Source organism: Solea senegalensis, linkage group LG9 (genome assembly GCF_019176455.1).
Source record: "Solea senegalensis isolate Sse05_10M linkage group LG9, IFAPA_SoseM_1, whole genome shotgun sequence".
Taxonomy (NCBI): domain Eukaryota; kingdom Metazoa; phylum Chordata; class Actinopteri; order Pleuronectiformes; family Soleidae; genus Solea; species Solea senegalensis.
In genome coordinates, this window is record NC_058029.1 from 1753188 (window position 1) to 1781066 (window position 27879).

Here is a 27879-nt window from a genome sequence, read left to right on the forward strand (position 1 = left end):
TTATCTGTGATGCTCCGGCTTGAGCTCCTTAGTTTCCCCTTGTGTTTATTTTTCTATAATCCATTGTTCATGGATTCCTGGCGGCCGTCTTTTCCACCTGAAAGACTCACTCACAGTCACTTGTGCAGCTTGCGTCCATATGTGTCGGTGCAGATATCACCGAACCACATCAAATTGTATAAATTCTACCATGACTGGGCAATAAAAAATAATACTACGACAAGAGGACTGGGCTGGATTATCTGCCTGTGAGAGGAGGAAATATGGGATACTACGGTGATTGACTGAATAAGCTGTCGTCGTCCTGGTTTCAGGTTACGTTTGTGAACTTCCAGATCACAAGAGTTAGGATTCTTAATGGTAACGTCACGTTCCAGTTGGCCGAAAATGGAACATTTATTTCAAAGTTTGTAAAACTTGTTAAATAATCATTAAATCATTGATAAAGTTGCTTATGCCAAATTTAACTCACAACAATGACAAAATAAATGACTAACTTTTAACTCTACTATTTAGATTTCAACATTTGACACTGATTTAGATGGTGTTAAGTATTTTTAAGTTTGCAAATTTTGTTGCAACGCAGACTCACCCTTGTTCGGTCCGTGTGTTAGGTCCACGTGCCCAATAAAGGGATTATACAAATTTAGCAAAAGGCAACCTAAACAACCACGCCCCATACTATGGTGTGAATAATATGAACATAACTGCTGCATCACCACTCTGCTGCTTTGTGAACACCTGAAGATCTGCCCTTAAAATCCTGACTGGCCGATTAAGTGTTACTCCATGTTTTTTTTTAGAATTGAAACAATTAAAAGTCTCCTTTATTTCCCCTCCTCAGTGATGAAGAAACACGTCTGAGATGATTCGCTTGACAACACCATGAATGACTGCGTGCCCTTGGTAAAACAGCTGCTTTTTTTCCTCCTTGTATTGTGTGCCTCATACATCCAACCACCTGTGAGACTCTGAGATAAATAGAAATGTGAAGCACCAGGCAGATGTGTGTGTATATATACATATATATATATATATACATGAGAAAGGAGGAGAAAAACTAACACTCACAATAAGTATTCTGCCTTATTTTTCTTTGCAATTATGCCGGCACTGAAACAACAATGTGCTGTGAAGGTATTTGCATATCAATTTTAGGCAGTTATCACAATGAATGGGGGGGATGATGAGATCGCCCCTTTGTGAACGAGTGTGTTGCCATTGTGATTCCACATGGTTTAGATTGCGTTTTTTTTTTGTACAGTCCCCGGTGAAAAAGTTGTCAGTTTGTTGTCTTTGTTTGTGAGGACGCCCTGAAATCCATTATGTCGTTACATAAGGGATCAAAAGAACAACATTTCATTTATACCTCTTTCTCACTGGTCAACACCAAAGTATCAAAAGGTGCCTGGAATAAACACAATCAATGTTTAAATTATAGTTATTCTCTCCTTGCTTTAGAAAGATTGGGACGATCATAGAGTGCCGATGACAGGTGATTATTTGTGACATTTTGCTGTGTTGTTCAATCTACCGCCATTGTGGCTCAAAAGTTTGAGCTCACTTAGCTAAATTGAGCAAAAGTTCTTAAGACCACAACACGCTATAGATGTAAGACAGAACAACGTGTCTGACTTCTTTAGCAAATCTTAAACACTTAAAAAGCTAACATTTTTTTATGCTAATGTTTGACAAAGCTAACCATTAGCTTAATTTAGTTACGTGAGCTCGTAACGTAAACCCAAGCAATCTGTATTATGTGGAATCACAATGACAACACAATCGTTAATTTATTTATGCTAATGTTTGGTAAAGCTAACACTTTTGCTGCTATTAACAGAACTGCAGCCTCCTAGCTGAGATGCTAAAGGTGCTTTTCCATCGGCATGGCTCGACTTTACTGTTCTAATGATTCAGTTACAAAACAAAACAACTGCTTTACAAGTCACTAGTTAGTGTGTTTGTGTCGCGTACAAAACAACACCACGGCAGTTTAATCCAGGGCTGATGTCAAGTTAAAGTAAGAAATTTAAGGCCCATTTATACTCTATTCAAAAGATAGAAATGGCGACAGAAGAAGCCTTTTGCGTTCATTTCATCTGTCATTGTCCAAATCACAGGAGAGCTTACGATGACGGATGAAACAGAGTCCATCGTCTAATCAGTCAGGAAAACGATGAAGAACAGACTCTACGGCCATAGCTTGCTGGCTTATTCTGCTCTGCGTCACTCACTGTTGTCAGAAGTTGTCAAAAGTTGTGGTGGAAATATTGAAATCATGGATCTCTCTCATCGACAACACCGATGAGTAATATTCCCCATTAATGGGACAATGTACTTTCAGTGGTATTAAATTCCTCCGCCACGAAAACCGCTTGCATTTGTTTATCTCGGATCAATAAAATAACATCTTCAATGGTCGCCACGTTGGGCACTCGGCACTGCCCTCTAGAGGAAGTATTGTGTAACGTCCATACCGACGCAAAAGACAGAAACAGACGAAAATGTTTGTATTTCAGTCGATCACTACGAGCAGTCTGGAGACTATTGGATTAAAAACAGTCCCTATCCTCTATGGGTGAAATAAGATTAACGATATTCCTCACAACTCTCCACAACAGGTCTACATTCAGGTATCCCCAGTACCAAATAATAGAAAGGTATCAATAACGGTATTGATAAGTATCAGTGTAATACGGTTTTAACAATAACCTAATCCTGAGCTGTCACAGTATTAATAGTCTTCTCAGCGTAATGAACACTGGGCGACTGCAGGAGCCATGTTATTGTTAAATGAAGGCATTAGCGCCACCGCCGCGGCTAATCAGAGGGACACATTTTGGCGGACAAAAGTCTCCTGTCACACTTGGACAGCCATGAGCCACAGAAAAAGTCTAAATTCAATTACACAGATAGCATCGGCAAACACATACGGACGCACAAGGACCAAAATCCACCCCCATGCGTACTTAGTGGACACAAACACGCATGTACAGCAGCGCGGACACACACACAGACACGTACAGGTGAAATGCAAGGAAAAGGCGGCAAACCATTCAGTTCCAGACAGACAAAATCAATCTCCAACTTGGAGCTGAAGAGAGACACTAATCGTCAGGTAGATAAGGGCTTGTTTGCTCCTGATAACACAGGCAACCGCAACACATGTCCCATAAATTGAGATCTGCCAGATTTGCCTTTGGGTTTGTCGGGAGAAAAGTGAGGAAGGGGGTGGGAAAAAGCCACCACATCTGAGTGACAAGTGATTTCAATACAAGGGGAGAAAATACTCTTAAAGGGGATTTGTGCTGTGGGTATAATCTGGGAGATGTAGATTAAACGTATTGATCGGATACCGCAATATAGATAAGAGTATTAGTGACGGGTGGCAAGTTAAGGGAGAAACCATAACATTCAGTGTCCTTGTAAAACGCTGCGCTGGCAGGATCTTTTAGAAAAGCTTCATTTTAGCCAGGATAGAGTAATTACTTGAATGTCTATCAAAGATATTCTTCATTTTTTTTGATGATGGAGGTTTTCTTAAAGACAGCATTTCAGAATCTCCCATTGGAGATAAATTGAGTTTAATCTAGTGACTGGCACGGCCATTTTAATACACAACTACTTCACCTTAACACGCTGCACCAGAGCTCCAACATTCCTTCATTCTCACTCAATTATGAATCATTTATTTCTCCTCAATGTGTTGATAGCTGCGGCACTGTGGTGTGGCAAAAATATTCACAGAATGACATGTGAACTAACTTTGTCCTACGGTCAAGCACTGATGGGAAAATCGTTTGTATTTCTGCTGAAATGTTACACCAAAATTACAAAGAAATATCGCTAGAGATATTGCACGAAAGCGTGTAAAACGATTGGTTGGTTGGTTGCTCGTTTTGTATGTGTTGGCCCCGCAATGGACTGGTGACCTGTCCATGGTGTAGCTCACCTTTTGACTTATGTCAGCTGGGGATTGGCACCAGCAGCCCCGCGACCCATTATGGAGGATAAAGTGATAGAGAATGGATGGATGGAGGGACTAAATTCGAGAAAACATCCAGTAATCTCCTAGTGCCAGTCCTAAGCCCGAATAAATGGGGAAGGATCACTTGCAATTTACAAAGTGACACAAACATAACTTTTGTGTGGAAAACGGGTTTCTAACATCGTGATTAACCTGTGAACATATCCGTAAAATATCGTAGACTTAAGAGGATGCGACTATTATTATTTCAGCCTTTTCTGAGGATCACTGAAAACAATACTGCCATACCAGATCTGTTGAGGCCTGAGGTTATAAACAACCCCCATCAGTACTGTTCAACCAACAGGATGCCGATGGAAATTGTTGATACAAGGGATAGGGCAAGATGGACTGTGGCGACCCCACAATTTGGAAGAAGCCAAATTAAGAGGAAGACGACCAGATCAGGTATCTTTGAAACTCTACTACTCTTAAAAGTGTCTGGTTATGGCTAGTTTTAGGGCATAAGACCACTGAATCGGAGTGATATCGGTATCTGTAAATTCGCAGGGTCACAGTCAAATATCGTAAAAAGTCACATTGAGCCATCGCTAATATTAAATTACACTGTTGTCTAGCATGTAGAGTATGATAAAATCTCACAACAACTCTTATTTCCTCTGAGAGCACAAAACCTGTGACCAAAAAACTCACATCAATGATGGTCCACTGCTCCACAACAATGGCGTCGTACGTTGGAGTGGCTGCATTCTGCTCGCCATCACTCGCCTCCTGGAAGATGAAGACACTTTCGACCGACTTTGGTAGCAAATCTGCAGGAAAAGACAGAAGAAGGAAAAAAATGGAGCCATGAAAAGAGTATTTACTGGATGGAGTGTATCTGTCTTGTCTCCGCTGCCCCTTTTGTTGCTCCAGGCCAAAGGAAATGGAATGATATCAGTCAGCCCCGTTCACACACAACCCTTTATTACATAGCCCGTGGTGTGGGCCATTTGTATGAGCAATGTGCACTTTATACATTATGCAGGGAGACAGTGTAAAAGAAAGGAGCAGGTATTCCCCTTCTGGGGTGTTAGAAAAGGAGAGGAGACATCGCGCGCTACATCACTGGTTTCCAGGACCCTGCTGGTTTTCATACTTGGAAGCTAAACAGAGGCTAATTACAACAGAGAAGCTAAGGTGAAACCCAGTGGCTAATGGGATTTTTAAAATGCAGCGGTTTTTATGAGTCCTGAGGACTCAGGGCACAAGAAAACAAGACAGGGAAAAAATGACGGACAGAATTTGTAGCAGAAGCAAAAAACATAGCCGCTGATTTAATGAAGTCAGTCCGTAAGGCATTAAAGCATAAATCCGTGTACTAAGCCGGTATAATTCACCTTAAAAAGACGTGAAGAGAGAGAAAAAAGACATAAAACGTCGATGTTGATGCTTTAGGCCACTGTAGCCAGACTGTGTGCTGCTGACCAAATAGATCTTTTTAAGCTTCACGTCTGTCAGGGGCTAACAATCGCAGGATTGGCATGTGGCCCCCAATGAGCCGGGACCCTCTTTCACCCCATGTCTCTTGTTATTCCTTTGATGTACATGCACTTACAAACACACACACACGTGGACACAATACACACTCCACAGTCCAGTCTTCCCGTCTGGCCATAGTGCTTTCTCATTACTCCCACACCATTTACACACTAATACAGTTTGCCTGGGCCCTGCAACAATACAAGACACTCCACATTTCATTACTGGGCTCTAATAATAGGGGGATGAGAGGCGGCTGGAGAGCCCACAGAGAGAGGGGGGGAGGGGGGAGGAAGAGCAGAGGTAGAGAGAGAGAGCGAGAGAGAGAGAGAGAGAGAGGAGGGATGACAGGCTCTTTTACTCCCCCCTTCCCTGAAAAGCCATTTAGGATCTGTGCACTCAATAGAAGACATCTCTCAGAAATCTTCTGGCTCTCTCTCAAATATAGACACTGTCATTGTTCATTTTCACCCCTTCTCCACCTCCTCCCCTCCTCCCCCCTCCAGCGCTCTACTACGTCATTTGTCAACCCTCCCCTCTTGCAGGCGTATAATTGGAAAGAAGTCATTTTGTAAAATGTAAGTCACCGAGGCCCAACATCGGTTCCCTGCCAGACCAACAGGGATCACTCAGGTGAGTCTCGACACGGGGCTGAGTCGCTCCAGAAGCCTGTCTCTGGTGATAACGTAGACAGACGCTCAGCAGAGGGGAGAGAGAATGAGGGAAGTGGAAGAGAAGGAGTCGGTTGCCGGGGGCGTCGAGTCCGCCGGGGGAATGCTTCGGTTGCGCGCACGAATAAACATTATCTTGTGTCTATTGACTGAGAGCTGAGCAGCAGCAGCCGCTGCAGCCGCTGGGCCGACTGAGAATAAGTTGTTTACACTTGCAAAAACCAAATAGTTCTGCAGCTCTCCTTGATTCACATGCTCAAGGTCACGTAGGGTGAGCTATGTGAATACAGTCACTCTAAAAACAGGGAGTGACAGCACTGGGACTACAAGACACATAAGCAAGTCGGTGACAGCACGTGGCTGGGGATGATTCGATGCGATACTCCGTACCACGATATTTAAAGACTGATTAGCATGGTGATAGTCATGACAAGATAAAAAAAAACCCAACAATAATGAATAATTGTTCAATTCAAGGATTAAATGTGTGGTTGCAAAGGTAATGACATTTACGAGGTTCCTTGAATGCACCTCTAAATTCAAACATGCTGTGGATAACGGATTTCTTTCATGGAGACTTTAAACAGTTGTTTTTGTGATTATTATTTGAGAGAACATCAGGAATATACACGGCAGAAGTGATCTATAACAACTGGTCTGTAGCAACTTTGGCTGTGGAGCATCCATGCTGAGTCGTGCGTCTCCACATGATGGGTGGAGGAAGTGCAATTGGAGCCACAGATAGTGATTGGTTGTAAATGTCCTCTTGAAAAGATTGAGTGGTCAATCCAGCAGCCAAGATGACTGGAAGGGATATCAGAAATATGAAAATGTATATTCCAATATGATCATTCATCCATCAATCCATTGGTAGCAGCTCTGGCAGAGAACCCAAGACTTTCCTTTCCCAAGCCACATTGTCCAACTCTGATTAGGGGATCCTCAGCCTCTCCCAGGCCAGCAAGGAGATATAATCTCTCCTGGTTCCTTGGTCCTCCCCACACAAAGCAGCACCAGCTCGTCTCTGAGTCCCTTCCAGAGGACTGAGCTTTTCACCCCATCTCTAAGCGAGACCCGAGCCACCCTTCTGAGAAAACCCATTTTGGCCACTTGTACCCGCAATCTTGTTCTTACAGTCATGACCTACCGCTCATGACCACAGGTGAGGGTAGGAACAAACATTGACCGGTAGATCGAGAGCTTTGTCTTCTGGCTCAGCTGCCCTGCATGTTTTAGCAGCAGGTAAACATCTAAAACATGCGGGGCAGTGGATTCCCAGGACCAGGATTGAAGAACCCTGGTGTTCTGTGGGACATAAAAAAACCAAATGGCATTGTCGGGAGGACACGCACAATGTCAGAGAAAAGGATCACAGACAAACACACAGAGACTGAGAGTTGAATGTGCTGAGCCTGCAAGTCATTAGTGTTCCGTCAGTTTGGAAGCAGTGTTGTTCTTAATATTCATGGACGTGCTCGGAAACATGCTGTTTTACATCAGTCACTAGCATGCGGAGTTTCAAATTGGCAAACACGATGTTGTTCCCATGAAGCTGTCAACAACTGTGCAGCTACCTACTGCTGCAGCGTCAGATACATGTAGATAAATGTTAAACAATTACATCACCTAAAACATGGGTATCTTGTTTATTGCCATAGAACTGAAAAACCAATTAAAAGGTTTGGATTTTAGATTTTTGAATATACACTATTTTCCCAGTGCGCCAAGAAGCTTTGTAGTCAACACTATATGAAACTATAAGGGCTAAATCAGGTTTTTTAAAGTGTGGTGAGTTAGTCGGTGCGTTTATGTGCATGTTAAAAGTCTGATGTTAGTCAGACTAAGACAATAATTTGGTTTTCTTAGTGTCACGTAAACACGTTAGTCTGACAAAAATCAGACACAAACCCACTGCTTCTGCTTGACGTTCCCTGACCATGTGTTGGCAGTTTTAGTGTTTTATATGTGTAGATTTTATTGACCTTGTTTCTGTGTTTTATTGGTTTCATATTCCAGTTATTGTTCTTTTATATTGCTTTTAGTTTACATTGTTTCATACCCTGTTTTTTATCTGTATGTATGTATTTATGCGATGGACAACACTTGGGTCAACTCTGTTGTTTTTAAATGTGCTGTAGGACTAAATATGGATTGGATTGGAATGGAAAATCGAGGTCGTCTTAGTCGGACTAACATACCTGGATAATGGGATTCATAGTCCGATTACTCCTGCATGTATACACTTAGTCAGACAACACAGCAACCACAAGAGCCATGCTCAGTCTCATTTGTAACACGACTAACATGTAAACGAACAGGCCTTTGCTCTACATTGTAAACACCACACTACCCCGCACCAAAGTCCATAGAGAAAATCATTGATTTTACATCACGGCAAACAGGAGTTGTATATCCACTGCTACCTCCATCAGGATGTACAAATTCATCTATTAAGACATCCTCTCTGTGTTATCCTTTGTTTGGATTTACCAAATGACACAAACTTATCAAAAACAAGGCTGTGGTGGAGCAGCAGCTCCTGAGTCCCCATGACATAAAAATGTGGATTTTCTCTATGGATTTTGGTGCAGGCGAGTGAGCAACTTACAAACTATGTATGTATGAAAAACTCCAAACAGATGCACTTTTTTTTTTTATGATAAGAGTTGAGAATCTCATTAAACAACATTGTCAGCCATTTCCAGGCATTTTCCTGAGCCTAACCTATAAAGATGTGGGTGGGCGGTGAGTAAGCACGTCTATCTGAAAAGAGAAATCAGCTCTGACTGCTCAGACTCAGTTATCTCGCAGGCTGCTGGGGCGAGAAGCAGACGTGGTTCTTTGTCTGTCCTTAAATGCCCTCAAGCGAGTCTGAGCTTCTCTGCAGTCGGCATTACTCTCTCTGGTCTTGTTCTCGTGGCCACGGCGACTGACGTGACGTGAAAAACTAAGTCTGTCTTTTGAATATGAAAGACGCAGATATGTGCACTCGGGGATTTGTTGATGTGAAGTCACAACCGAACCAATGCTGCAGTGACATTAGATCCAGATCTGCTGTGAATCTGATAGATGCAGTCGTCTATACATCCTACAAGAAGAAAGACAAGTTGTTGTTGGGTACTAATACTTTATACTATACTATACGTATATATCACCCATTCCCAATGGTCAAAATATCTGTTTAATCCCGAGTTTAAACAAGTTTTCGAGCAGTGTTTAATCTACATTCACTCCCAAGACTCTGCTATGCACGTGGTTTTTTTTTTTATGGCTTTGATCTACTATTAGGGTGAACACACTCATTTCTTCTTCATCTGCTTCAGCAGCAGCAGCACTTTACACAGACTTGTGAGTCAAATGAAAACATCAGCAAAGCGCGCTAACTGCTAAACGTGACAAAACAAAACAGTTTATCAAAGACTTCCCGATAAGGACGGAGGATAAAATTTGCCCGGAAAAGAAGCTTTCATTCAGTTTCATTGTTATTTGAATATAAGCAATTGTAATAAATATAAATATTGCAATAAATCTGTTAAAAGACAACGAATTGGAAGTCAACTTCCATATTTGCGAGTGTTTTTTTCGGTATTTCTATCAAAAGTCTGTACACTTGAATTGAACCCAGTCCAGCGCACACACACACACACACACAGAGAGTGTGTGTTTTTCTGGTCACAGGTGAATTGCAGATCAGTGTGTGCGTTCACGTCCACCTGACCGCCTAGAGCTTAGCCTGAAAGTGACCCTGCTCCCGCTCGTGTCTGCTGACGTGATCTAAATATGCGTGTCAGAAACTCCCTCTGAGAGGTGGAGACAGGCTGCTGACAGCTTATCTATATTTTAAACAGGACGAGTGGACATCCAGAGAGGGACAGACAGACGAGTGTGGCTAACGTGTGTGTGTGTGGACTGAATGTGGAGCCAAATATTTGGCAGCTGCAGCCTGGTTACCGGTGGGTTACCGGGCAGAATTCAGCTGTCGGTGAAAAGAGCATACGGATACACAGAGATGTATAATCCATCGTGAAATCAGATACAGAGGATTAGGGCAAGCGAGCAATGGCACACCTGCTTTTGATATTCATTAATGTCCGTTTTCCACTAATTAATGGTTAAAACACTGTTAATGCACATGAGCAGAGTCCTGTGACCGGGAGATGTTCACTGACGCAAGGTGGAGTCGTCCGAGAGGGCAGATATGAAAAGAAGATAATGATAAACATGGATTAGGACTAATTTGTTTTTCTTTCAGCTGTAGACGGGGGTTTAATCCTCTGTCCACCCGGCACAACTTTCCCAAACGACATTTCAAGATAAATCTATATTTACAGACTCAACCTTGTGTAAAAAAAAAAGTAATTTCCCCGAGTCTGTCTGTGGTAAAACATGGTGAATAGTTAATGTGCCGCATACACGGCGACATCTCATCTCAGCCGCTCTGACTGTGGAGAGTATTTGGGGTCCAGTATTTTCACTTGATGACACATCACCATTATACGAACTAAGGAACCAGAGATGCTTTACCTGCTCTACCGCTGCCAACAAAAGCTCCATCTCTAACCAAGTTAGTTGTTTTTATTTATCCATTTCAGGGAGAAAACCGTATTACACTCGATTCCTACAACCGTGAACATGATCTGTTTTAATATCTCACAACTTTATCCAGAGTTGGGTTGAAATAACGTGCAGTGAACTCACTTCACGTTATGAAAACAGTCACAGCCTCAGCGGCACAATACTTCATTATTGCTTATTAACATAAACTATACATCATTATTACCCAGCGCCGCTGCTGAACAGCTGCTACTGTGTTATACATGAAGTGAACTCAAGAGTGTCACGGGTAAGTCGCGATGCATGAGTAAAAATGCCAGTTTGTCAACAGTACACAAAAGTGGGTCACCTTTGTGTACTTTACACGCCTGAACACTAGTAAGTAAAGCTGCAGTTACATTATTTTGGACAGAAATAATGTAACGTTATTTGTTTGCATGTGAAAACAGGCTCTGTCAAGCAAAACTATCAGACATGACTGAGGGAGCATTTGCGTGTGCTGTTCTAGTATTTGCTGTTATTTCAGCCTCTAGTGTTTTCCTCCCTGATGACGCTTTTCGTATGTCGTCACTCTTAAATTGTGTTGTTTTTGTGTGTGTGTGTCTCAGGGCAGCTCATGCGGAGAGAGGGCGCCTCCTTTTTCGCCGCACTGAGAAGCAGCTGGACGTACACGTCCCTTTAGTGGAAAAGTCACCATTTCAGCAATATGCCGAGAGTTGGACAAGAAATGCAATATAACATGATTTGCATTCAGTCATGCGTCAACTTTAAAGTGTGTTTGTTTGTCCCGGTGGGAGGAGCCAAGAACAAAACAGTATTTTAAAAACGTGGGGATGGGATTCAGACATGAGACATCTTTCTCATAAGTGCAGCTTTTAAAACCTCGTCACACACAGAGACTCATGCATACATCCTGTAGATAGTCTCATAACTGTAACAAATGTCACAAAGCCCGAGTTTTTCATTCCACCTTCCGTTAAATCCTGTCTCAGAGAAAGGCCTGCACAGTTTCTCGCTTTCCATAGATTTCTTTTCACAGTGTAAGAAGAAGAAAATGAAAAAAAAAAAACCTTATTGGAATTTCATATTCCCTGTATCGCTCTCTCACTAAGTCCATCCCTCTTTTTTTCCCCCCTCCTTTTCCTTTCGCCCAAATTTAGAAACCATTGAGAGCTGACTGTCAGTGTGTATGAATAGCTCAATGTCTCAAAACTGTGCTATGGATCCTCACTGTGGCTCTGGAGATACACACACACACACACACACACAAATCTTTTACAGCATTCTTAGTGAGGACACTCGAGCACGTTACCCTAACCTTAACCATGACAAACCCTAAATTCTAAACCTAAAACCAAGTCTAAAAGCCTTTTAAGCTGTGAAGAAACACGAGGACCTGCTAAAATTGTCCTCATGTCCTGTGGTTTATGGGGTTTTTGGTCCTCACAAAGACGTACGTCCAAGTATACACACACAGATTGATGCTGCTATTCTTCTTCTTCAGTTCAAATCTTAACCAGTTCCCCCAGAAATGAAGTTCTGCCTCAGTAGGACCAGTTATTTTTATTCTCCATGAAGACTGTGTGAGTGTGTTTGCAGGCAGAGCCATGGTGTGTATGAATCTTTAATGTGCATCTTATGACAGTGGGAGTCTCCATGCAGCTTAGGGTCTGGAGATTTAATAGAACTCTAATATCTGACCCTGTGGCTCAAACGAGGTCTAAAAACACGGGCATGCATCATCGCAGGCGCACACGTATCCACAAACAACGCATCCGCATCTTTTCTCCTTCCAGCTTCACCATGGAAACCCCTCTCTCGAAGGAGCACGGGGACACGTGGGGCGGTGCGCTTGTGCGAGTGCCGAGGTGTGTTCCCCCCCTCCTCCCCCCTTCAGTCTCTTTGCAGGTACGTGAAAATTGGTGTATTTTTCTATAAACCAACAGGGGAAATAATGCCAACTATTATCAAAGCAAACACTGACGCATTTCAAAAAGAATTGAATAATTAGTCACATTTGAAGCTTTCATTTTCATCTACTTCACAAGCTTTTAGCACAGAGACTTTATATAATCTACCCGTCCAGAGACTGAAGCCAATGCAGAAGTGTATGAAACCTGTATTCCTCCACTGATTTATACTTAAATACTGTATAGAATAAAGAATGACCGTACTTCTCACGAGATTTGATTGTCTATACCAACCAACCTGGTGACCACGAAGAATTAAACACAATGAGAATTGAACTAAATCGCCAATAAATCAGGCCTCAAAAGCACACAACTGTGTGCTGATTGTGTTATTTCTGCACAACAATAAGGTGAGACAGTCCACTCTCCTCCAATATTTGGCGTCAACAAGCCATTTTCTCATAGATATTTCTTGTTTTTTTCTCAGTAAAATGTACAAATGGTTATGTGAGAAAATTCCAGTGGATCAGCAGGTTCTGAAATAGTCCGATCGGTCTAGCGCAGGGGTGTCAAACATACGGCCCGGGGGCCAGAACCGGCCCGCCGCAGGGTCCAATCTGGCCCACAGGATAAATTTGTTAAAATTTCACACTACGGTTACAATCTAAACGTAATGTCAAATACAATATTTTTTCTCATCCAGATACCTGTGACTAAATGCTGTGCCTTTTTAGATCCTGTGTGCTGTGTAAATAGTATATTTGGGCACGATATTGTTGAAATTGCACTTTTATTTCTCAAGAAATTTCATGTTTTGTAAAAATATCGTTGATTAAATGTAAAACAAAGGAGAAAAAACAAAGGGGTTCTTGTTGTTCATAGGTTATTATGCTATTATTTTACTATTTTTACTGGTCCGGCCCTCTTGAGATCAACCTGTGCTGTATGTGGCCCCTGAACAAAAATGAGTTTGACACCCCTGGTCTAGCGTGTTCATTCTGAAGCTTGGTTTGAACTTCAGCAAGTCCTCTTCAACATGTCTACATGCCTAAATGCATTGAGTTGCTGCCAAGTGATTGGCTGATTAGATATTTGCGTGACCAAGTAGTTGACCGGTCAGGTGTGCCTATCTGTAATTGACCAGCTGAGAGACACCAACATTGTCAATGTCACTACAATCTCATCATCACGCTATGTGCAGGTGTCCCTCCGCGTGTCGCCTTCTTGTCCTTGGAAGTGTCCGGAATTTGAAATGGCCTCCAACCCCCGTATTGAGCACCTCGTTGTGAATTCAGAGACTGCCTCGCAGAAGAAGTTCCTAAATATTCAGGATCGGATACTGATCCTAAAGCCCCGAGCTGCGCGGCTGTTTGATGTAATTAGCTGCTAACAACAAACGGGATGCCGCTTTGAAGTCGTACCGCCAGCTGCTCTCAGCAGACCACAAATCCACAACAGTGCAGCAGTTCACCTCTGCAAAGTTGTCGGTTTCTCTGAAGAGCCGGAGCTTGAAGCTGCGAGTGCGGAATTGCGGCCCAATAAGTCAGAGGAAGTGAGACAGTTTTCATAATGGAGTCAATCTGCTTTCTCGTCTACCCGGTAATTTCACCGTTCAGGAGACGCGTATCTTACCAGTGCATGAAAAATGCTAAATATGTTAGAGGGCTATAATAGGCAGAATAAAATGTAATCACAATAATACACTTCATTACTCCATTCTCAGGACATAAAATATGCAAGGAGGCACTAATTTGTTATCAGGTTAATTATCTGTGTTTCAGAGCTGCTGAGGCGTTCACTTTCCCAGACTAATGAATTATGGCTCTTATTTACTCGGGCTGGATTATTTCTCCAGTGTCACAGTGAAGCACAGAGCTGCCAGACTCTGATGGAGGAGGAGAGACCCCCAACATGAAAGAGCGTGAGACAGAAGCCTCAGTTCCTAAAGTGTCCCCGTCGAATGAGGAATCGCGGAGTCAAGCGCGCGGCACACTGGAGAGATGGAGCCTACACGCTTCTATTGTCTGTGAAGAAAAAGGAAAAAAGATGATGCACTGCTCCCGTTTTCTTTAATCTTCCAGGAGTTCTTATATTTTTTTTATATCTTTTTTACTAACAGTCTCTATCCACAGTGGAACGTGGCACGCTACCGGATTCTAACTTTATAAAAGCATGGGCTGGATGTTGTTTTACAGGTCCACGGTGTAACATTAAAGGAGGTTTATTGGCAGGAATTCAGTATACTACCCATAAGTAGTAAAAGTGTATAATTGCAATAAAATGAAAATAGTTTGGTTTTTGTCTCCTTAGAATAAGGACTCAACCTGATCCATACAAACCCGCTTCTCAATACGCAGACTTCTATGTGTACTCTCGTACTTGGGGAGTATGTACTCCTGTCGTACGTCCCAAGTATGCAAGTACATACTTGGGAGTAAGTCCGGGGTACACAAGTACGCAGTCATTGCATTTGGAACTGTAGCGTATTTCCTTCTTCTACTGTGTGAATTGCTGGTACATGTAGAACATGAAAAATACTTTTAATCAATCAAAAGTAGTAGTAGTGGTGGTCGTAGTAATACGACAAATACTGATAAGGTTTATAATAACCATTATAAGGAGTCAATTGCTATAAAAAACAAGCGAAACTTGCGATCGACAGTAACATTAATATCAATCCAATATTCAAAGTTAAATATTAATGATACACTAACTTTCAGTCATGTCAAAACTTACATAAACCTAATTTTTGAAAGTCTAAATGACTTTTTCAAACAAGGCAGAGCGGGACTTTTGGAGACTACATCCTTCCTGGTACACGAGGGCCACCATAGTTCCCTGACACACTTGTGAAAGACGTTGGTGACCGGAGGTATCACCACCAGACTGCAATCTGCAGTTTTAATGAAGGGCCTCTCTGAAGCTATAATCGATTGGGTCAATTTATTGTTGGTGGTGTCAACGCCTGAAGATGCCTCTTGACACAGACAGCAACATTAGCATCCCATAATTTGAGTTTCTGACCCCCTAATACATCTAAATCCAAGGATTTCTGGCTCTAGTTAGAGCCACAAATTCCTGAGAGGAATATCTGGGCTGTACTTTGTTTCAGCGCTTCATGTTTTGTGATGAACAATCAAGATTGATAAAGATGCTCGGAACAGATGCAGGGCAGATGCCGCACACTGGTTTCTGCTTAATAATTCTACTAAATGGAAAAAGCTGTCTGCCATTCTTCTTTGTGGACTTTACCACTGACTCTCTGTGGGTCTGACGATGAGTGGACCTTTTCACAAGCGAGCACTTTGACTCAGAAGTAACGTTAAAAAAGTTTTAAGCTTGAAATATCAAACATATCAAGGTGCTATATTCTCTATTGCATCAGTCAAACGCGTTCCAACTACTTTCAGATATGAATGAATGCCATAATTAACACCAAACAGGGCGAGATGAACCATTACCTGCCACAGACTTTCTGTGAATTTCACAGCAACTGCTTGATTGAAACAATTTCACTGCTAATTCAGTTTTTAATGGCTAATATTCTGAGCTTTAAGAAAAACGGGGATAATAAAAAGCCAAGGCTTCATTATAATTGGTTAAATGATGTATTCTTTTGTACATTGTGACCTTTTCATTTGAATGTCTTTTCCGACAGCGTGTGAGCTGTAACCTTAACTACACGTGTGGATATTTAAAACAAAAAAAAAACTTCACACCTCGCGCCGCGGACTCACCGTTGACGTTGCCCAGGTAGAAGTATCCGTCCACCAGCGAGGCTCCGTTGTTGAAGTGCTGGGTCATGTGATCCAGCCAGTTGGCCTCCACGCCTTTGACGCCGTCGTCGCAGTTCTGAACTCGCAGCGGCACCTTGACGGTGTAGTACTTGGCCTGGCTCTCTCTGACGGGCGGGTGGTTGTAGAGGGCGAGCAGTTCCACTCCTGGAGAAACAGAAATACAAACAATCGTTGTTGTTGATTTGACTCGTTAACCCCCTTATGACCGTCAAGATAATCAGTAGAATTGTCACAAAATTGTCCTCAATTTTCCAAGATAACTTTCAATTCCTGGCAGTTATTCAACCGTTTAGGAATTACGGTACTGAGAAGCAGACATCACACATATGGGTGACGTGCCGGCAGGGCCGGCTCTACCTAATTTTGTGCCCTAGGCGAGATTGCTCTCCGGTGCCCCCCCCCTGCTCTGACCCTGAGGTCACCCGTCATGTGATTCAGCAGCACCACATTTTAGGAACATTATTGTTTATTCATTTGTTAATATTTATTATTTTCAAGAGAGAACACCCAAATGAGGGCGACTGGGAATAGAAAATCATTTTTATTTTCATTGTTTTTGCGCTTTGCGGCGCCCCTCCAGCAGATGGCGCTCTAGGCGACCGCCTATATTGCCTATGCCAAGAGCCGGCCTTGCGTGCCGGTGAGTCTCGTCTGTGATTGGACGGTCGTTCCGTGGAAGTCCTGAGGTTCTACCGTAATGACAAGTATAAGAGCGCAATTAAAGCTTTCCCAGTATCCATCCATCCATCCATCCATCTTCTATCACTTTATCCCCAACATGAGGGTCATGGGGTTCGTCAGTCCATAGTTTTAGCATAGCATGCCAAATCCTGTCAGCGACGACAGGGTGATAACACACGGGTTAATGGAGGTGATGATTATTGAACCATGGCCGCACAATTTTTGTCCTGTCAACTGAAAACGACCCAATGAAGTGTTTTTAGTTGTGCTGGAAGAATGTGAATGAATGTATGAAAGATAGAAAATGAGCTGCACATGTGAATGGGTGAATGAATAAGCGTCTTGACCAAAGATACATGGGCACATGGTGCCTAGCGCAGCCAGGAATTGAACCCGCAGCCTTCAAGTTGAAAGACGACTCACTCACCCACTGAGCTACCATTGCCCCAATAAGCTGCAATATCTTGTGACTAAAATAATGTTCACATTAAAGGTCTAAATAATGGCACTTTTCCATGACGCCGCTCAGCTCAGCTCGGTTCGGCTCGTACATTTATTCTCTGAGTGATAATCGACCAGGGGAACTCAGCTCATGTGTGGACAGTCAACAAGTGTCCTCGCCAACAAACTCTGGCCATGGTTTGTGTTCATCGTGTCCGTCGACAGCGCCGGGAAAAACCATTCAGTATGGACACGGATAATACTCGCAGACGACATGTTAAGAGGCTGCTTTTTTCATGGGTGCTTGAAAACTTGAGAAATCGTACGAGGCAAAAAAATAAAGCAGCAATGACACAAAATCTGTTTAAAATTCAAAATGGTCGGCATTATTCAATGTATTTAAATGTCCTCCATTTATTATTTTTGCAGTGGCTATTAAGTTTCCATGAATCCTATTATGCAACTCCTACAGTGGTAGCCTTTATTTTTTGTAGGACTTTGAAGGAGGAATTAAAGATGCATGCGGTGAATTCTTATTCATTTTCTGGTTACTTTATATATATCATATCATGAGCAAATGTCCTCACGGTGCAAAGCAGATAAATACATCAAACTGAGATTTGTGTTTTCCTCAAAAGGTCAACGCGAAACCTAAAGAAAATCCGAACGTGTTTCCTTTTCCACAACAAACAGGAATCGATTTGATCGCGTTCACGCTCCACGTCACTCACATATTCCTTTTAATCTCTCACCGAGGAGATGTAACTCTGCCGTGTGTTGCACTTGAAAGAGTTTCATTGTTACACCGTCAGTTAAAAGCATAAGTTTGAATAATGCATTTAGAAAGAAAAAAAAAAAAGCACCGCTGCTAACTGTTGTTTACATCAAGCAGAAATATACATAAGGCAGCGAGACTCGTGAGAGAGAGGGAGCGAAGCACGGCTTTGGAAATCCGCTCCGCTACGGGCGGCACGGATGTCACTTCTCCTCGCACTAAATCAGAGCGGAGCGGGTTTTATTTGTTGTGATGTGAGTGAGTGAGTGAAATATTTGCTCTGCTTGGCTACGAAAAAAAAAAGAAAAAGAGAGATGTGAGCGAAGTTTGAATCAGGCAGAAAGTGATTCATATCCAGCACGGTTACATTTTACCCCCCTCCTCCCTTTTCATTCGAATGCAAATGTCGGACTGTCATACCCCAAGTGAACCAGATGGATGAGCAGAATGTGCAGCACGGCCACCCGCCGCCTGTCCACCCACACACACACACACAGACACACACTCTGACGCGGGGTGCTGAAAGTGGCAGTGAGGGAGTCATGGCTCAGTCGCCTCGTTTCCTCCAGCCGTCCATCCGTCCGGCAGACACCCAGGAAGAAATGAATCATTTATATGACCATCTCTTGTCTGGCTCGTCTGAGTGATGTGACAGCTGGCCACCAAATTCCCTAAATCTTATCATTTGTCACTCTTGAGAAAAGTCGAATCACAGCGGAACAGTCACTGACACACACACACACACACACACACACACCCTCAGGCCTGCCAATGTTAGCCGGGTTACAATGAAGACAATATGGCGAAACAAATCTTGGGACAAAACCCAACAACTTCCATTTCAACATGCATCTGTTTGGCAAAAACGCCATTTTTGCCCTCACTGTTAACAGTTTGTGTGAGATGTTGTGTCACCAGCAGCAGCAGCCCGTTAATCCTCCACAGTAACGACTTTTTCCACGTCCGACACCAAACATCACAGCCAGGAAAATCAAATCCAATATGAGTCCAAACTGTGGACGTCTCATTTTGGACGCAATGTGAAAGTATGAAAAGAAATCAACATCATGAGGTTCTCTTCGGCGGTTTGCTCACGTAATTACTGTTTTTTTTTACAGTTCACATGTTTACGTTGTGAACCAGTCACATGATCGTTATGATTGTGCTTGAGATTCCATAAAAACAACATGAGAACCTGAGTTTCAATACAAACCAACATACACCACCACTTATCCCCCACATTCTCTGAGAAATTTTCCACTACACAGTTCTAGCACGACTCGGCTCAACTCTACTTGCTTTTCCATTAGTGATAGTACAAAAATAGTAGCTACTCCACGTGGGCGGAGTCATCACTGCACGGCTGCATGAAACTGCCGTGACTTTGTTTTACACGCAACACACACATATACACACAAACAAGTGACGGGTGACTTGTAAAGCAGTTGTTTTCAGTGTAACTGAATCATTAGAATCAGTTCATTAAAAAGATTGGTTCTGTGAAGCAGTTGTTTACAGTGTAACTGAATCATTAGAATCAGTTCATTTAAAAGATTGGTTCTGTGAAGCAGTTGTTTTCAGTGTAACTGAATCATTAGAATCAGTTCATTTAAAAGATCGGTTCTGTTTTATCCCACGTTTTTTAGGATTGTTCAGTCTTTTTAACTGATCTATAGTTCGGCGCTGTTCGACTTGATCTTCCTGTCATGGCACTCTGACCCCGCCCACATTGAGGCGGAGCTATAGTAATGAAAAACAATACCAAATCTAGTCGGGTAGAGCTGAGTCGTGCTAGAACTGTATGATGGAAAAGTGTCTTCAGAGACACTGAAACAAACAAAACATTTTCAATATTTCTCCTCAGAGCAGCGGTCTAGTGAAGAGGTGATCATTTACTGGTAAAACTGGGAATAATAAGGTAGTGTAATTCATTTTATTTCCATTTTTATTACAAGATTAAGATATGAAAGCCATAAATGTCAACACAAGGCAAAGTAAAAGCTCCTGATCAATGATTGTATTAATGTTTCTGAGAATTAGTGTCTGGATTGGGAAGTAAAATCTCACTTAAGGCCCCAATAATTCAATACTTAACTCACACACACACACACACACACACACGTGTGCGTGCGTGCGAGTCCTTTGAACCTAATCACATGAATTCATGACATCAACAGACGACGTGAAGCCTCTGAGCAGGAAGTCTGCGTAAGCGACCCGACTCGTTGTCAGTGATGAGGTCGTTAGGATGTTAAACGCCGTTCCATCAAAGGGTGGATCTGACAGCAGCTGACGTGATCTCAGCCGCCGAGCGTTCCACTGTGACACGTCATCGTCTTAACGTCAAAAACGTCTTAACGTTGGACAGTGACACCAGAAAAAACAACTCTTCATGTCATTTATTACATCTGGGATTAAAATATATTTATTATGTTGTTTTTATAAAGCTTGTACTATGGCAACATAACAGATTCACCAGGTTGCAAATACTTTGTTACTTAAGTACAAAATTCACGTACTATATCTACTACTTTACTTTGTTATTTGTATTTCTAGCAACTTTTACTTTTACTCCACTACGTTTCCTCTAACTATCTTTGTTATTCATTACTACCAAATAGAATCAGAAGAGTTGGTATTATGGTCTGTATTTATGGAGAGCTTCTTCTACTCTTGATGAGCTGCTTTTACTCATACATGGGGTTAAGGGTCTTTGCTCAAGGACACATGTAGACTTAGCAGAGCCAGGAATTAAACCCACAGCCCTACCACTGAAACCACTTCTAAAACACGAGTACATTTTATATCAGAGACTTAATTTTGACACTTAAGTAAAGTAAATGTCATATAGTTTAACACTTTTTACTTAAGTAATATTTAAAAAAAGTGACTTCAACGTCTACCAAAGTCATTTTCTGGTCTACTGTCGATCAAAAATAGGGGCTCCGCCTTTCAGACAAGTCCTCCAATCATCATGCATCAGCCCAGTGTCCGCCCGCTGCGCCTGAACTTCCGTTTAGATTACGTTTGATTGTTACGTTAGATTACGAAATTACGTTTAGATTAGTGTGAAATTTTAACAAATTGGACCCTCTGGCGGGCCGGTTCTGGCCCCCGGGCCGTATGTTTGACACCCCTGCTTTAGAGCAATCGCCTCTGCGTCCCCTGCACAGGGTCTCCTCCCAATTTGAAAGAGTAATCTATAGAGATTATTATTATATATGATATATAAACTAGAGTAATCATAAATGCAGCTGAGTATTAGGTGAGAAAATGTCATTGTGGACATTATTGCATTGTTTCAGCAGCATAGTATACTAGATATTATACTAGATTTAAGATGAACATTTTACAGACATTTATTCACTGCTATCTGGATTCAACAAACTGGAGAAAGTATCCCCACTTTTGGATTATCACCAAAATCTAATTATTTCCTCCTTGGACCTCATTTGCAGGAATTCTTTTTATCAAAAATCCCCGTTTATTTTTAGTGTTAAGCAGCTCAGAAACAGACCAAAACGGGCAGGAGAACGCGGCGATAACGCCAACAACGGATATAATAATTCCCCAAAATGATGGATATTAATAATGTTTGTGGAAAAACATGAGACGATGATTAAAGGCAGATTGAAGTGAAAGTTGAGGAAAATGGTAAAAGCAACAGCGAGTCACGTCTGCTGCCAAAAACACTGCGAGTGTCGCTAATCCATCGACTGCCTGGATTTTCTAAAAATAGAAAATATCTGTCGCGTTTGTAAATTCCTCCACTGCGCACTTTAAGTTGCGGGAAACCACATCACCACACAAATATTAATCAGGGTTTATAGCAGTTTCCTTTGTATCTTCATAAAATATAATAATGGAATCTCCCCGGCTTTTTATTTCCCTCGGAGCATTTTTCGCTCATGTAAATGAGTTTCATGTGGAATTGACTTTTATGAGACACCAGAGTCTTCTCGTCCTCGTACAACCACGCTTCACTTTTAATTTGCTCTCCCACCAGAATCCCCCCCCCAAAAAGAAAAACATCTAAGCATCCGAGTCTCTTCCTCTCTTAAAGGCTCACTTTCCATCCCGGGTTCCAGTCCCAGCGACGGCGTTGGGTTTATCAGCTAAAGGGCGCCGGAGCAGGAGCCAGCGGCTTTCACGGCGCTCACCTCGAGATCTGAGGATTAGCGTGGACAAGCCGAGACTCTTGGGCCTCCTCGGCAGACTGGGCATTAGCAGAGAGGAACATGGGAGCTTGGCAGGCTCCAAGTATACCGCCCCGGCTGGCTGCTACACCGTCGCTGCTGGCATTCAGATTCAGCATGAAAGTGGGAGGGGGGTGAGAGGAAGGCAGAGAGAGAGAGGGAGAGAGAGCTGTGAAGCTGAGGGAGGAAGAGGACGAGGCACTGGGGGATTATCTCACTGCAAAATGCACTGCAGGGAGGCCCAGATGGACCAGTGGGCTGTGGTCTGCTGTCATGCCAAGAGTGTGTTACTGCACGCAAACACAAAAAATAGAAAGAAGAAGCACAAGACAGACAGACACACACACACACACACACCGCAGTTCATTCATTATGCATCAGCCAGTAAAAGGTGTTTTGAACCTAATCGCATTACAAACTGTACAGAAAGTATATAAACACACGCACACGCCGGCGTTAACGCTCCCTCTGGGACGCGAGTCTAATGCACAGTTTGCACATTATACACTCAGACGTGTTCAAGAGTCTGTAGGAGGAAGAGGAGGAGGAGGATAGTTTGTGGGCGTCTCCATCTGTTCTAATCCGAAATGCTCAAATAAAGTTGAAACTATAATTTCTGAAAACACAGACGTCAATGAGGTGGGAGAAGAAAAAAAAAAGAGAAGAAAAGGAAACTCGGCGACGTGTGAGTGTACAATTTATTTGCACCACAGCTTTAATATGATCCTTTTCGTGTAATGGATGAAAAGGATTATATCCCCAAGGCGGCACATTGTTGTGTAAGATTGAGGCAATAGCAAGAAATGACAACGCCGCAGTTTGCCAAGTGTTTGGAGAGGGGATCTGCGGCACCAAGCTGTTCTTCAGTTAAACGGCCAAAAGGTAACACGGCTTCAAGCGGAAACACAGTCGCACCGATACTGAGCCAGACGTTGGCTAAAGATTATAGATGCTGTCAGCTTGAATCTCCACCGAGCGCGTGCACGGACGAAGCCGCGAAACGCCGGGGCCTTCATCCCCGACTGAGCCGGAGGATCTGGGATCAGCAGCTGCTTGTGGTTTAAAGAGGTCACGGAGGTGTGAACGGGAACGAAGACACGCGCGTTTGTCACCTGAAGAGAATTCAAGCTGCTTCTTAAAGGCGACATAGAATGCTTGTATCACACATATATGTTAGTTATGGAGGTCTACTTACATATATGAACTTGTTTTCATGGTTAAAAACCTCCTAATCGCTGCAAACCAGCCGATCAAAATATCTCCTCACTGACGCTCTCGTCAGCCGCGCTATTTCAGACCAAAACCACACCCCCAGATTTTGGACTGTGTTGTGATTGGCCAGCCAACGAGAGCTTTCCCACTGTCCTGTGATTGGCCAGGTACCTGGAAGTGATGTAATAGATAGGCCAGCTCTCAGATACACAGCTCCCCCTCTGGCACGGTGGATGCTCTGCATCTCAGCAGCTACAACGAGAGTAGTTCTTCTTCTTCTGCGGTTGGATGTACGCAACCGGATGTGCCTGGACAGGAGGCGCTACAGTGGTGAGGATTTCTGATGACGACATCAAATTAAGGAAGTGCCGATCCGCTTCGCAGAGCCCAGGAAAACAATACAACACTATTTTCTCAGCAGTGGCTGAACTGTTTGTTCTGAAACTTTAGGGTTTCATAAACGAGGTAATGACGCGGATACACTCACACAAACGCAGCGTTAATTGGAGCTTCCGGTCTATGTGGGCTTTAAAGTCAGGTCGGATCAGACCCAGAGGCGACACAAGGTGCAACTCTTAACGAAAGACGATGAAAACGCCTTCATATTTTGAATCAAAACAATCCAATTTATACTTTTTTTTCCCAGAGACTATGAGAAACGTATCTTTATTAAAATGCACATGAATAACATTAAGTTGTGATGAAGTTTTTTACGTAAAGTTACAACGTAAAGTCATGCGTTTGGGTTTTTTTGGTGATGAGACTTAAGCTCCCAGGTCCTCGATTTTATATGCAACTTTTTTAATGCACAATGTGAATGAATGAATGAATAAAGAGACAGTTAAAAGTTTTTTTTTTTAAAAACTTCAAGGACTTACAGAGCTGTTTTTATGACGACAAGGTGTTTTATCTGTTTGATGTTTTAACCCTAAATTAACCCATGGCAAATGGCCGTGGGAATAACACACAACTCCATATATGGACATGTGTTCCTGAGTCAAACTTATGATTCATTTTATATCGTGTTTTTAGTAGTGATATAAAGTCGCAATAATTGTGCAGAAGTCACAAAATTAATGTGTGTTTTTATTTAGTTTTTGTTCTTAAAAACAAGTGAAAGTGAACTCTGAACTGTGACGTGTTTCCAAATTTCACAAATTCAATCCGATTTTAAACATTTTGAGTAGATTTGCTCAGATGTGTTTAAATAGTTGGTGTCACATTGCCTAAAGGTGCTAAAAACAAGGATATACGACGGTCTATACTGCACATTCTTGTGCTCAAGTGTTTTTTAAATAATTAAAACAAGATATCAGAGTTTGCAGCTTCTTAAAAGTGAAACGTGAATATTTCCTGGTTTCTTTGCTCCATATAAAAATAGGAATCATTCAAACGGAGTCATTCTGCTTTGTGGACATTTGAGAACGTCATCATTTCCAGGTTTAAGGAAAATTCATCTCACAGCTCTGCTTCAGAAAACCAGAACTCTCCCTTTAAGCTGCCTGAGATTCATCCACTGAACCCCCGAGTGCTGCAGCAGCAACAGCCCTTCACAGTTTGAAGCGCTGACCTTTAATTACCATAATTATCATTCCTGGGTTATGCCATGCTGTTGAATTTGTCGAGGGGACGCTGGATTTGTGTACCAGGAGCAGGTCTGGTGTCATTTAGAATTAAAAAACCCTGTTAAGTTTTTACCGTCTGAGATTTTGACCTTTAATTGCAGCCCGGCAGCTTCAGTCTTTATTTTTAAAGGTTCAGTTCAACCGTTGTTTAACCAGACAAAGAAAATAAAAATGCATTTTGAGGTGTTCGCTGTTGACATGTTCTCCCCAACACGCCACAGCAAAAGCACAGGAGGTGATGTCTTTGAAAAATGGAGAGAGGGAAGCGCGCTCTCTGTGAATAACTGGGTTATTAGGACATGTACAGGATATATTTCTTATGAAACACTGCTGACAGCAAGCTTCGGGGATTAGCGACTGTGGGGCACTGTGTCTGGAAGAGATGCCGCTTCTCTGTGGTGTCAGGGAGGGATGGAGACACAATAAAACGCCTTAAAAAGAAAGAAATCCTTGCAATTACGATTAGTTTTCACTGGAAAATCCACTTCTGCCAATGTTTCTGAAGTCAAAGTGCTCAGACTCAAATGTTTTCAGTCATTTTGGCAAATAGTTTCCACATTTCTAAAATGAATTCAAGATGAATCATTTGTCAATTCATTTGTGTTATGAATGTAACAGATTAAATGGTTTTTTAATGTTTTAATAATCACTGACATTATCTGTTTGTGATATGTCCTTCACATGAGGGCACACATGAGCTAAACCAGAGAACGCTATTTCAACGGCAGGGAATGACTAATATGACAAAAGAGATTATTATTTTTTTACAGCTTCTCTATTAAAGGATTCAACTGTCAGTTAAGGAAAGCGTGAAATCAGCAAACCTTGGGGGTTGAAACGTGAGACGTTCAAACGGCAGAAAGATTGTTTTTTGCAGTGTTAGAAGAAAAATCTGGGAATTTCTTCGTTCCTGGAAGGTTTCGAGTAGAGGATGGGTTAAATGCAGGGAAAGAATTTCCCCTGCAGGACTGATAAAGGACTAATTTATTTATTATATAAACACTATCACTGTATATCAAGATAAAATGCTGTGGTTACAAATGTAAACAGCCAAATGAATGTCTAACTCTGTGGCAGCATTGACCAGATTTACTGTCCTTATGTCCACGTTTGCCGCTCGACACATCATTTTCAAGTTTGTTTATGACGGTAACCATGGAGACCACTCACCGTCGCCTCTCCGCAGCCGGTATCTTGGCCTCTCCTTGGTCTCGCCGGTGCCGTCTTTGTTGTTATTGTGACATGGCGAGCTGTCCTCCCTCAGCTCCAGGTCTAAGTCTGATATTGGAGACGTGGCGGGCGACACCTCGTCCTGACTGACCTCCACTGCCCCCTCCGTGTTCTCACTCTGGTTCTTCCCCCCACTCGACGCTCCCTCTCCCTCGTCGCCTTCCTTGTCCACCGTGTCCTCGGCCTCGGCTCCAGGTTCTGCATGGTTCCTGGTGGGGCTGGAGGGGTTGGAGGGGCTGCGGGTGCCCAGGGACCCGAGCAGCGAGCTGGGGCTGGAGTGCAGTGACAGGGACGGTGTGTCCGGTTCTCTGATTGTGGTACATGGGGCCCCGTAGGGTTCCTGGACGAATCCCACAAACTTCACGCCCTGGTCGGCAGCGTCCTGGATCTGCTGTTGGGACCAAGAAATGAGATAAAAATTCAAAACAAAGCAAGGAAAACACAATATTCTCCTTTCCACTCTGACGGTTTTGATTTGATGAAAGATGAAATGATTAGACAGAGAGTAGAAAAAGCCTCTCGAATGTGGAGATTTGCTTATTTTCATGTGTCTTTGGGGGTTTGGGCTCCAAACAAACATTATTTGTCTTGCAGACAAAACAATTAGTCTAGTAAATGAGAAAGCGACAGAGAAATGTAAAGTATTTCGTTGCCTCTGCAGACTGAAATTCAATTACAATTGAATATCTTGGAGGAGAAGCTGCTGTTGAATTTAGATTTAGGGTTTAGAGGAAAGGTCGATGGATTTACTTTGGCCAATACTGATTTTTAGAGATGAGGGCCAACAGTGTTCAATAATTAATGCTATAATAGTAAGCTGATTTTCTTTTTTTCCTTCACCTTCATTCATATCACTGTTTAATGAATACATTATACAAAGAAATTGCTGATTAGCAACAAGTTATGTCTATCCAATCTACATCTTAAGTCTACACTGCAGTACACTTACAGTATATTCAGCATTTTCAATAGGAATAATGTATAAACTAAGCATTAAATACATGACATAGGCCAGAAAAAAACTACGAAAAGCAAAGAAATAGCTTTTGAATTAAAAAAACAAGTTTTAGCCACATTTACCAAGTTTTAAAAAATGCGTAGTTGGTAACAATTGTACTGTAAATAATACTAACAAGAAATAACAAATATTGCCCCAAATTGTACTAGCTTCTGAGAATTTTGCACACGTTTCAAAATAAAGGTTTGTTTTCATAAATAGTTCACACAAAAACATGTTTAAGATGCTAAATCTATACATCTATACATAACAAAAACAGA

At 42.3% G+C, this 27879-nt stretch overlaps 1 protein-coding gene across 1 annotated transcript in view; it reads right to left on the bottom strand.

Moving 5' to 3' along the window:
* LOC122774726 (raftlin-like) overlaps positions 1-27879 on the bottom strand; it is a 107969-nt gene that overhangs the window by 17167 nt on the left and 62923 nt on the right. The window contains exons 4-6 of the mRNA XM_044034207.1: positions 26542-26992; positions 16382-16585; positions 4682-4800 (exon numbers count right to left, since the gene is read on the bottom strand). Coding sequence (XP_043890142.1) covers positions 4682-4800; positions 16382-16585; positions 26542-26992 — 774 coding nt within the window. The remainder of the gene's footprint in view (positions 1-4681; positions 4801-16381; positions 16586-26541; positions 26993-27879) is intronic.